General features: G+C 40.5%; 1 protein-coding gene and 1 long non-coding RNA gene across 3 annotated transcripts in view; one reads left to right on the top strand and one right to left on the bottom strand.

Annotated features, from left to right (window-relative positions):
- The window catches only part of MBD2 (methyl-CpG binding domain protein 2), a 66688-nt gene extending 64930 nt beyond the window's left edge, over positions 1–1758 (bottom strand). For both annotated transcript variants that reach the window (XM_012745505.3, XM_075993860.1), the window contains exon 1: positions 1084–1758. In XM_012745505.3, the coding sequence (XP_012600959.3) occupies positions 1084–1622 (539 nt within the window). In that variant the 5' untranslated portion in view covers positions 1623–1758. The remainder of the gene's footprint in view (positions 1–1083) is intronic.
- Positions 1759–1815: 57 nt separating this feature from the next.
- Positions 1816–7143, top strand: LOC105860622 (uncharacterized). Its single transcript, XR_001149139.3, has 3 exons — positions 1816–1921; positions 4910–5030; positions 6873–7143. It is a non-coding gene; the product is annotated as an uncharacterized LOC105860622 (long non-coding RNA).
- Positions 7144–12884: the final 5741 nt, after the last annotated feature.

The raw sequence follows: 12884 nt of genomic DNA, 5'->3' as shown, positions 1-12884 counted from the left end.
CTTGATGACTGAAGACAGGAAATCCTTCATAACATTATTTCAATAGCTAAATGGCTCACAATTGGTTTCAACACCTATACCCCAAAAAATGCTTCAGTCAGTCTACAAACACAGTCCTCCAAGCCACTGAATGTAACAGGCTTATATTCTTTTCTATAAATGGGATTATAATAAAATTTAGTAAATTTGTCTATTAAAAAAATTTCACTGATATCAATAGCCACAGACACTTTCCTAAGCTTACTGGGTCATACAAACTAAAAACATGAAGAGCATGACTACAGGACTGCAAGATCAGTGAAAAAACATTAATCATTAAGGTGAAAAACCATTAATCATTTAAACCAGGATTTCCCAACCTCAGCACAGGTGACATTTTGGGCCAGATAATCCTTTGTCGTGAGAGCTTTCCTAGGTATTATCAGCTACCTACTAGATGCCAGTAGCACCCCCTCCCCAGGTGTGAGAACCAAAAACGTCTCCAGACTTTGCCAAATGTTCCCTGGGGAGCAAATGTTGCTCTATGAGTCTAGAAACTTAGCGCAGTGTTTCTGTTTCAGAAGAGTATGTTCTGCAACACCAAGGGAGTTCCAAGAAACTTCAGGCAATCCAAATGGCTACTTTATAAGAAAGTTTCATGGATCCCACAAAGTAACTGAAACCTTGTTACTGTAGATAGCTAATTCTTCCACATGTGCGCGATTAAACACTCTTGTGATGATGAATATGGGACAGGCTGGGACAGGAGCCAACAGTGACTGGGGTTTTACAGTTTCGATGAATTACACCTTCTTTTAACCCTTCAGTGGACTAATCATTTCTGCCAGAGTAACCCTTTGCTCACAAAAGACTTTCCCCTACGCCTTCGACATAAGGTGCCCTTCTGTGGGCCCTCACCTTTCAGACACTGCCTCTCACTACACTGGGGTCAACTGTCACCCGAGGGTTCAACCACCTTCCACTACCAGGCCAGTCAGTCCCTGCCACATACCCTCCAGCCCCTGCTCTCATCTTGGCATCCCCGGTCTGGGCTAGCTCTTGACCCTTGACCCCAACCTGACCCCGCCGCCCCCAGGGATGTACCTGAAGTAGTAGACATCGCTCTTGCCGGCACTGAGCCCAGATTTTCGGATCACTTCCTCCTTCTTCCATCCGGGGGGGAGGGCCGGGCAGTCCATCCTCTTCCCGCTCTCCGTGGCCCGGGGTCCCCTGGGCCCCAGCCCCGCGCTCCCCGACGGGAAAGGGACCGGCTCCCGCCGGGGGGCGCCGCCGCCACCGCTGCTGCCGCCGCAGCCGCCGCCGTCGCCGCCAAGGCCGCCGCCGCCACTCGGGGGACGGCCGCGGCCCCGGCCCCGGCCCCGGCCCCGTCCCCGGCCACGGCCACGGCCCCGGCCACGGCCACAGACGCCGCCGCCCCGGCCCGCCTGCTTCCACCGCCCCCGGCCACGGCCGCCGCCCCGAGCGCCTTCCCTGCGCACGCCGCTCACCGGGGACGGGGCGAGCGCGCTGCCCTGGCCCCCCTGCTCTATGGCGGAGTCGCCGCCAGCGCCGCTGCCGCCCGCCGCGCTCTCCCCCTCCTCCTGCTCCGGGCAGCAGCGGCCTCCCCCCGGGTGCGCGCGCATCCAGCCCCCTCCCCAGCCGGCGCTGCGCTTCTTCCGTAACCGAGCCCTTGGAATCCCGGAGACCCGCCCCGCCCGCAGCGCGGCGCGCGGGGGACGCGCGCAAGCATCATAGAGCGGGCGCGCACAGAGCGGCCCTCCTGCCTGGGGCGTGGCCCCGGCCACCGCCTCTTAGGTCCTCCAAGCGCTCTGGGCGGCCATCTTGTCTCCGCCTCCTCGGGGACACGCCTCCTGCCGCGCCCTTCCGGCCCCCGCCCCCACGGGGCGCGCGGAGCCGGAAGGCTATCCGGGTCGAGCCACCAGTGAGTGACTGTAATAGTGACTGCGGTCGCTTTGTTTTAAATAGGGTTAACTTCCACCATTATGTGATTTCACCCTTGTTTGCTTTCTAATTAATGAACAACAGACAAAATAGATCTCAAATTTTATATTCTCTAACTCGACCATTCATAATGGATTAATAGATACCCTCTCCCACCTCTACACCAAGACTTGCCAGGGAGTTCAGATTGAAGGAATGAAGCAAAGTGTCCATTAGATAAATATAAGTGTTTTCCAGAAATATGGACTAATTCTCCTATATTAACTTTGTAAGGAATAGGAAAGGAAATGATAACTTGAATATTCCCTCCAGTTATGGAGTTTACTGCTCCTTAGAATGACGAAAATCCCTGAATCCAACTAATTTTCCAAATTACTTGGGATCTTTTCTTAATTGGACTTCATTTTATAATACAAAAATTAATGACCTTTGATTTGGTAAATATTCCCTCATGTTGAAAGACCGACTTAACCTCCTTTTAGAGGCCTTTAGGAATCTGTGTGGAATTCATTTTGGGTCTGCCAACTCATCATTTAGAAGTGATTTTAAAGGATAATAGCAAATCGATTAAGGAAACTGGTTTGAATTTTTGAGAAGCATGTTTTCTATGAGTTGTTTAACATTTGTAGAAGTATACTATTGAAATTCAAGATAGCGTATTATGAAATGTTTGGAAGACTGAAAAATATAAAGCACATTTTATCAGATTGATGATAAACTATCTTGAGTTCCTATACTTACAGGACCTAAAAGTTGAGGACAAGGTTTAATGTATAGAAAAAAGCGATTAATAGAAGTTAATGAAAAATTAAAATTTTATTCAGTTTTCCTTTACAGTATATGCAAACATTAACTATACTCACAAAACTTGTCTGTCTCTAAGCTTGATCTTAGTTTTCTTTTAATACCTTTGATTTGAAATATGCTAAGTTATGGCTTTCTACATGGAATCTACCTAGAAATGTGGATCTATTTAGAAATTCACCTAGATAAATGAGTTCTCAGGAGAGAGGTCAGTGTTGGAGATGTGCATTTAGAAGTCATTCGTGAAAATGACAGTTGAAGGAGACGCTGCAAGTAAATAAGATCTCCAAGGAAGAGTGTGCAGGGTTAATAATAATAATGATAACAGAAGATCAAGAACTGAATCCTAAGAGATACCAACACTTAAGGCTCCAGTTAAAGAATGAAAGTTAGAGAAAAATGAGATCAATGTTTGGATGACAAACACTCTACAAGAGGGAGTGCCCTGATTGTCATACCTAACTGAAACTAAAGGATAAACATGAACAAAAATCTGAGTAGAAATGGTAGTTGAGACAACAGATGGGAAAAGATACACTTTCAGAAAATTTTACCTTTCCATGTTGTATCTAACAAGACTATAGATCAGATGATATAATGGATATAAAAGCATAAAGGAATAAATTACATGATTTTAAGATCATTATTTTGACTTTTATAACCAGATTCCATTTACTAAATGCCAGTATAGTTTACTGTTTCCTCTGTTAAGAAAAGTCTCATTTAGGCATTTCAAAAGTGTTTTGGTTACATGTGAATTTCTCTGCTGTGATACCACAGAGCAAAGTAAAAAAAAAAAAAAAAAAAAAAAAGCACTTACTTATTCTCTCACTAAAAGAGGAAAATATTCCAATTAAGGAAACAATAAATTCCCATGGGGCCTAGATTGAGATCCTAAAAGTATTGAGAATAGATGCTAAATACCTAAGAGATAGGCCCTTTTGTTTCCTTTACTATACTGGACAAATAATAAACCTTTTATAATTCTAGGAAAGTGCATATTATATCACTCCTTGAAGAAGCATAGCAACATTTTGTTTTCCTTGGGTGATAAAGTTGTAACCAAATTTTTCAATTTTGTCTCTCATACAATGGAACAGGTCTTGTTAGTTTATCTTATGGAAAAAAACAAAAGACAAAAACAAGAGAGGATTATGTATGAAATCTGGTCCACTAAAGGAACAATAGAGATTTAACTGCCTCTGATCTCTGCCTCCCAGGTGTAAAGGCAGGTGCCAAAACACCAACTGTCACCATGGAAGACTATCCATTATTTCAAATACTTTTCCCTTTATTTTCACTAGGTAAAGCTGAGGGCAAGCCATTAAATAAAAGGCAGTTCTCAAGAAAAATAGTGTTAATTTGGATTTTTATTATGAAAAATAGAAAAAATTCAGGTAATGAAACTTAAAAGAACTATTAGAAGGTAATGATTGATTGTGAAATCTACATATTTTATTGACAATATATAACCTTCATTTAAATGTTTGGGCATGATAAAATAATAAAAGAAGAATTTAAATATTAGAAAACCTTACTTTTTCAATGAGCATATTTGTATCAAGTGATTAACAGGGGCATCAGTTTCCCTCTCTTACAGTCCAAACAGTAAGGTCAAAATTTATTAAGACATTAAATAGGAATGAGGGCACAGCCAAAAAAACATTTTCTAGCTCTAATTAGCATGTTTTATGATTCACTGAGTTGGCCCAACTACTGTTCACCTAATTCCCAACTAAAATGAAATGCTGCTGGTGCAGCATGTCAGGAGGCCAAATGACACTTTCAAGTACATGTAATATAAAGTATTTTTTTTAATAACTGCCCACTTGGAATGACTACAGAGGAATCCTGCACTGCTTAGTTCAAACCAAAAAGAAAAGAGTTAATTACTTGAAAACAAGAGAAAACAAGATGGGATAAATTTTGAACGAAGAGAAATTAATTTAAGAAGTGTCTGGTATTTTAACAATTTCTGTTAGTTATTACATTAGTCATATGTAAATATTTAGGATTAAAGGATGGAGAGATTCTTATTTGATTTAACTCCCTATATAAGTAAAAACCACAATACTACTAGTAAAAACAAAACGATCTTTAGGTTTCAGAACCCCAGGATACACATAATATGCTAGACAGTGATTCTTCACCTTAATTCTGGCAGAATGCTAGGACACATGATCCATCAGAAATGAGGGCTGACTATGGCTGCTGTTCAGACATAGAGAACCAGTGGTAACTGAGTACACGAGAAAATACATCTTACCAAGAAAGATTTTGTACCGGTAAGTGGCTTTCCCAATGTCTCACACGTATTTCACAAGTGGCAGAGCTAAGACCAGAACCCAAGTCTCCAGGTTTAGAGCTTTGCCTGTTTGGCTGCTCTAAACTGCCCTACCTTCCTTGTTTTCTTCACCCTCACACTTGCTGCTACCTCAAATTGGAAAAAGCTCATCTGTTTCCAGCCACATTCTCACTCCAACACCTTTCCTTTGGCTAATTCTTACTTATCTCTTAGGTCTCACCTTAGACATCACTATATCCAGGAAGCCTTTTCCAACCTCCGCCCCCTTCCCCTTACTCCTGCACTTCCCCCAAAGGTTGTATATGCTGTGCCCCACTACCACATGGCCATTCTTTGTGGGTTTTTTTGTTTTGTTTTGTTTTGTTTTTTGTTTTTTGAGACTGCGTCTTGCTTTGTTGCCCAGGCTAGAGTGAGTGCCATGGTGTCAGCCTAGCTCACTGCAACCTCAAACTCCTGGGCTCAAGCAATCCTGCTGCCTCAGCCTCCCGAGTAGCTGGGACTACAGGCATGCACCACCATGCCTGGCTAATTTTTTGCATATATATTTTTAGTTGGTCAATTAATTTCTTTCTATTTATAGTAGAGATGGGGTCTCGCTCATGCTCAGGCTGGTTTCGAACTCCTGACCTGGAGCAATTCGCCCGCCTCGGCCTCCCAGAGTGCTAGGATTACAGGCGTGAGCCACCACGACTGGCCACAAGGCCATTCTTTGTATTCACCATTGCATCCCCCATGCCTGTTACTAGATCTGCCTGGCACATGGGAAGGGTTCATTAGATACCTTATGAATAAATTGGATTAATACATCTTGTGAAAACTGTGTACTCTCAAAATAATGAGCAGCACAGTTTCTTCTCAATGAAAGTACATAATCACATAAGAGTGTCAACAGCTCTTATAGCTTTAGAAAATCTGAAAACATTTCCATGCCCCAAGAGACATTTAACAATAAATTTGACTCAATCTTAACTAAAAATGAGGCTTAAATTCATTTTACAAACACATTTGATTATAAGACAGTTATAATGTTGATCTTTAGTCTTTTCTACAACAACTTTAACTTGAACTGTTCCTCAAAAATGTTGTAGAATATATATCATAAAAGACAATCACAAAATAAGATTCTACTTCTAAACAACTGTTTCTGAATTTAAATATCTGTATTTGTGCTTCTGTTCATTTGACTCCTCCTAATATTCTCTAAAATTGCATATACACACATGTATTTCAATGTCATTTGTTTATTTTGGAATCATCTACGAAGTTCTCAGAGTGTTTTCTTTTTGGCTTTGCTAATTTCAAATTTATCCCTAATCTGTGCTACTTTTTAGCATATTTTAAAAAACTAATAGGGTGCTTATGAGGTGGCTTCATGATCCTGTTCTAAAACACCTTCAGACTTTATTTTTCAACCCCTAACCTCCCTCAAGACACCCCAACAAGTTAATCACAGTTGTACATTTGAACACAATTGTGTGTAATTGCTTATCGCCAGGCATCTGTTACTATTGTTACATATTATGCATAGTTTGAAGTCTATCCTCTGGGGTAGTGGATGGGAACAACATTGATCCAGCAATGTTCTCTGTTACCATCTGTGGCAGACACATTGGTTGGCATAACCTAACACCCATTACCAACCTGAGTCTCCCTTGCCCACCTCCACTCTGGAGAATAGAAAATATAAATACTCACTCTCTCAGTCTAGTTTAGGTGAAAACAGGAGAGAGGTTAGAGTGGCTATGGTAAAGTGTTTACTTCTTTATTTAAAAAAAAAAAACAAAACATGATTGGCACTCCCTTCTCCCTTTGTTCCTCCTAGAACATGGATATGATTTCTGCAGCTGTGGCAGCCATCTTGCAACTATGAAGCAAAGAACACAAAGATAAAAGGCAAGCACCCTAAAAATAGCAGAGCCAGAAGATGGAGAGCCTAAATAACATTATTGAGCAGTTGAAGTAAATCTTGCAACTATTTATCTCCAGACTTCTTATTATATGAAAAACTAGACCATTTTTGGTTAAACCACTGTTGGGTTTTTGTATACCCACAGGAGAATACATTCTTTGCTGAAATACAATTTCTTCCCTCAATGAATTGTATAAATCTTTTTTTTTTTTTTTTTTTTTTTTTTGAGACAAGAGTCTCACTGTGTTGCCTAGGCTAGAGTGCCATGGCGTCCGGCCTAGCTCACAGCAACCTCAAACTCCTGGGCTCAAGCAATACTCCTGCCTCAGCCTCCCAAGTAGCTGGGACTACAGGCACGTGCCACTGCACCCAGCTAATTTTTTCTATTTTTAGTTGTTTGGCTAATTTCTTTCTATTTATAGTAGAGACAGGGTCTGGCTCTTGCTCAGGCTGGTCTCAAACTCCTGAGCTCAAGCAATCCTCCTGCCTCAGCCTCCCAAAGTGCTAGGATTACAGGCATGAGCCATAGCGCCTGGCCTGTAAAAGTCTTACTGGCATGCAGACAGCTTCCAAAATTGAGACCCCTGTGTAAGAGGTTGGAAAGAGTAAAGGAGGAAGCCAGAGAGAAGTGGAAAGAGAGAGAACAAGGAAGAGTGGTTGGTAGGCTTTCCCTCTAGTAGTAGCAGACCAAGAGAGGTCTTCCTTTCACATCCTGATGGAAGGAAAAAAGCATTCCAAGAAAACACCTCTTCTTGGGCTCTATCTAATATCCTTGCTTGGTACTATAAAAGCTCCAGTGCCAGAGAATATGGTCCAGTAAATTGTCTTTGAACTTGATCATTTCATAGCAACTGTCCTCTTCTCTGCATAGAGTAACAGGTATGGGGAAGGAGAACTTGGATAAGTGTTTCCACAATGAAGATCCACAGATGTCCTCAGTTTGACAATTCTCTACCACAAAATTCTAACATGAAAGTTTCATTTCGATAATAGTGCTTTTATTTTTTTAAAAATCCCTACCATAAGCATATAATGGACTATCTGCATAACCACCTGGTATCTGAGTCATGCCACCTTATTTTACTGCCCAAGCTTGAACTAGTTGGTGACAAGTAGTGCTACTTTGAATGATATTGACTAATCATAAAGGGGCAGATACTAACATAATATGCAAATAATGAGGTTGTACCAGATGAAGACCAAATTACTTCAGCACACATTGAATGAAAGCTTTGCAGTTGTTCAATTGGAGAACAGTGGTGGGAAAACTTAGTCACTGGAAGAACACGGTAGTATCCATAGATCAAAACCCAAATTATCTGACTAGTGTCTATTTGTATCATATTCACTTTGGGATCAATAATTTTGTTTCTGGGAGGGAAATTATCCACAATATAAATTGATTTAATTTGACTACTATTAATATTTATTTAATAATTTAGTTATATTTAACAGATGTACGAGGACGTCTATCATCTGACCAATAAGAGTTTCAGAAATGAAGAACAGTTGTATTTAGCTTATAAATTTGTTCAGTTTTTATAATTACATAAAAGTCATAAAAATAATGAGGTTAAAACTAGCTTGTGATTTCACATATTTAGGTAACATCAGAATAATAACTTAACTCACTAGGAGATGGGGGTGTCAATAATTTTTTTTTATAAAAGGAATATGTATCCTTTTCAAGTCTGAGAAACAGTGCCCTAATTCACATTCTCACAATCAAATCCTTTCTTTCTATGCAATGATATTTCTGAGAAATTAGTACTTGTCTCAAGTGACCCCCTACATCTTAAGACTCCTTCTTTCCTTGGCTTATGAGACAGCGTATTGTTCTGATTCTCCTTCTGTCTCTCTATTACTTCCCAGTTCTCTGTTTTCTTTGCTAATTCCTCAAATCATGGTGTTCTTCCAGGTTCCGTCTTTAGGTGCCTTGTCTTACAAACTCTTCCTCAGCAATGTCACCTACTCACCAGATTTAGTCACAGGAACTGACTCCTGCCCACTGATGACAATGTGGTGAGCACTGGTGAGATCATCCTAAATATGCTACAGATACACTAGAGCAGTTTCCAGATGAAAAAGAGAATCACACTCAATGGATACTGCTGATGTCTTGAGGAAGATTCAAAATTAATACTCCTCTATGTCTCCTGAGTAGTGAATCTCATTAAGAAATAAGGAAAGGAATAAGAAAAAATGATATCCAAAACAACTTCTTTATCATTGAGAAAGGCTCAGAGGATGTAACACAGTGTAGGAGCTGAATGAACTTGCCATTGAACTCCAAAATTTAATAGACTGGCCTACCTGGTTATGACTAGGCTGTCTGTAGCCTCTCTCTCCACCTCTGGGGCCTGGCCTTTTACTCTTAGACTTGGTAACATGGCCAAGGACAACCAAGAACAAATGGGCTAGGCAGGCAGGAAAATGCCAAAAAGGAAGAGAAGAGAGGAAGGAGCTGAGCTACAAAGATTCTGTTCTTTCCCAAAGTTGCCATTCACTCTGTCTCTTCAGGGGACTGGGGCAAGAGGTCAGGAATGTGAAGAAGAAAGGAAAAAAAAAAAACTGTTTAAAAAGAAGAGTGGAAAGGCGACATTCCCTTCTAACAGTAGTATCATTTTTGAGTGCTAAAAAATTGTTCCTTTAGATGTTCTGCTTCAAAATTATATGTTAAAAGTTTGGTTTTTGTTTTGTTTTCTGAGAAGTGTGAAAAATATTCTGATAGGTTAACACTAAACTTCGAATAACCAGATGGTAAGATTTGAAGGGTCCTCTTCCAATAAGATAGAAGGACAAGGTATTGCTATAATATTTCAGTAAAGTAAAGCAAGTTTTGATATTTTACTGAGGTGTATAATGCAAGGGTGGGGGAACACATGGAAAGTAAAAATGTGATTTAAAAGAAATATGATTGTATTGGTGCCTAGTTTTTGACAAACCTTGCTTTATCAGGATAAGGAAATAATCTCTGAACATATTTTGAAATGTGAGCCTCTTGTGACTATCATGAGAATATGTAAGTTTTATTTTCCAAAGAAATATTATTTTAGAATATATGCTATTTTATCTTTCAAGATACACCTGAATTGGAGAGGTATAGGGTTGTAGGTGGAACTTTTTGCAGGTCTCCTGCTGAGATCACTGGATTGTAGAAATCAGAGAGATAAATCAAGATGTCAAACTTTAACATTTCTTTTACTCCTTCATACTTTGCTGTTGGTTTTGTCTTTGTAACCAGAGGGCAGATCATGCTATATATCATTTTCACCCCCATAGAGGTAGCACAATGCTCAGGCTACTCGCCTTTCTTCCTTGAGTTAATATTATGATACCATGACTAGATTCCTCAGCACAACAGCCTGTCTTTGACTCACTTTCACATGTTTTCTCTCACTATCATTTTGATCAGACCACCCCATTCTCAGGTTCTTACTGTGCCTTCTCCCTCGATCTTAAACAGATAAAATCCTTCAGCTGATCGGATTTCAAATGCTTCACCAGGTTGGCCTGAGTTTGTTGGTTTCCTCCTATCCTGTTTCTTCCACTCTTTATATAAGATAGATTTTTCTCAGATGACACTATTTAACTCTTTAGGACTTATCCCCAAGGACTTATCTTTTTTCTGGGTACGTAAATGTCCTGTTTTCTGTGTTTTATTCCATTTCTTTATTCCTTCAAGACATTCTTAAGATCTTTCCTGCCCATGTACACAGAGCTTCCAAGCAGCTTTCTTGTGTTTTACTCTTTAATATGGGCAGCCCAGGATCTGCAGACATTTGAGGAAAGGCTTTAACATGAAAAAACAGAGCAAAAAAAGAGTGGAAAACATAACTCTGAAAGAAACGGAGACAATAAAAGGAATTGAAGAAACTTTTTAAAAATATGGTTGATATAATATTATTCAGAGACTAAGATCCTCAGATGTTTCAGGAAAAACAAGACAGTATCAAAAAGGAACAATCAGAGAATAAGAAAGTTCTTAGAAATGTAATTATGATAGCAGATTTTTAAAAAAATCAATAGAAGTATTAGAAAATTAAGACAATCTCCCAGAAAAAAAGATATTAAAAAATAACAATATCAAACTAGGAGGTCTAACATCTGACTAATAAGAGTTTCAGAAACAAAGAACAGACAGGGCCGGAAACAATGGCTCACACCTGTAATCCCAGCCCTCTGGGAGGCCAGCATGGGAGGGTCACTTGAGCCCACTGGTTTGAGACCAGCCTGGACAAAATAGCAAGACCTCATCTCTACAAAAATTTTGAAAATTAGCCAGCATGGCGGTGCATGCTTATAGATCCAGCTATTTTGAAGGCTGAGGCAGGAGGATCACTTGAAGTTCAGGAGTTCGAGGCTATAGTGAGCTGTGATTGCACCACTGCACTCCAGCCTGGCTGACAGCAAGACCCCATCTGAAAAACAATTTGGTACCCTCTTTATTGTTGGATATTATTACATTCGATACCTGTGGTAGATATTATTAAACACGTGAGCAATAGGTTTGGTGCAGGGGCTACTGAAAGCCTCACTGGAATTGAAGAATGGAAGTTTTTTGTGTGTTTTATCTTGTTTTTATGGGTTATCCTTCTAGGGAGAAAATGTCAACTGAAATGGAATACTTTAATGTATCAATAAATGAAACAAGATACTGGTAGAAATCTATGAAGACATTATATAACAGGTCCTTGAATAACATCATTTTATTCAATGTCGTTTCATTATAATGTTGATGAGGAAAATAAATCAGTTCCCTGCAGGGGCCATTATCTGTGTGGATTTGGCACGTTCTCCCCATGTCTGTGTGTGTTTTCTCCGGGTTCTCCGGTTTCCTCCCTCATCCCATAGATGCGCACATTAGGTTTATTGGTGCGGCTACAAGATCCCAGTCTGAGTGAGTGGGGGGGGGGGGTGAGTGCGCCCTGCAAGGGAAGGCATCCTGTCTGGGTGTGTCCCTGCCTTGTGCCCTGAGTGCCAGAATAGGCTCTGGCCACCCTTAACCCTGAACTGGAATCAGTGAGTAAATAATGGCTTTACTTGTTTTTATTAATCTTTCTTAAATGTATGTATAGATCACATTTATCTCAATGTTTAATATCATAAGTGTTTTGGGTCACTGTAAGTTTGGTGATGTTTTTGTGACCAGCAATATGCCCTAGGAACTGAACTCTTGTTTATGGCAATTAGCCTATGGTAAAATTGGTTTCGTTATATGTCATGTCACTTAAAGTCACAGTTTCCAAGAACCTATCTAGAACAGTGACTGAGGACTTTACCTTTAGACCCGGCGTATCTACTGAAAACAAGAGAGGTTAATTTAAAAACAAGTAAATGCTTTGCTCACTACCATCTTCAGGATAGATCCTTTGTACTCTGGGACAGTGACCTATATCCCCTTACTCAAAATCTTGAATAGCTGTCTCCAAGCTGAGTTGCCAGCATAATTGGACTTTGAAAATCAATTCTGTCTGATAAAACAAAATACAGATAAAAAGATGAAGTCACATCCAAAATGTGGTTATCTCTTTTTCCAGCTATTGTGGCTATGAAGGAGGGGGGAGTTTTGAACCTTTGCTCTTTAATATTTTAATAATGAAGAGGAGTTCTAATCTACTTTCCCAGAGGCACTGCATTTACTTTCTCTCTCTCTCTCTCCACCTTCTCTTTGTTCTTCCCCAAGGCAAGACAGATATTTACTTAATTAGTGAGAGGAGGATAGCCCAACAAGCATATGGCTGTGTGGGGTTAATGGTGCTGTGGCCCAGCCTCTCGGTTCCTTCCTGGGCCACCTCCCTGAGGCCGCTCCAGCTCACTGTGCTTCCAGGCTCTAATCAGGAAGCTGGCAGGTGTGTTCTGCCTCCCGCAGGTCCCAACAGGCCTCTGTTCTCTCAGAACCAGCTTCTTACCCTGCTACAGTGT

The sequence above is a fragment of the Microcebus murinus genome, chromosome 17 (genome assembly GCF_040939455.1).
Source record: "Microcebus murinus isolate Inina chromosome 17, M.murinus_Inina_mat1.0, whole genome shotgun sequence".
Taxonomy (NCBI): Eukaryota; Metazoa; Chordata; class Mammalia; order Primates; family Cheirogaleidae; genus Microcebus; species Microcebus murinus.
This window is presented reverse-complemented; position numbering and strand designations above follow the sequence as displayed.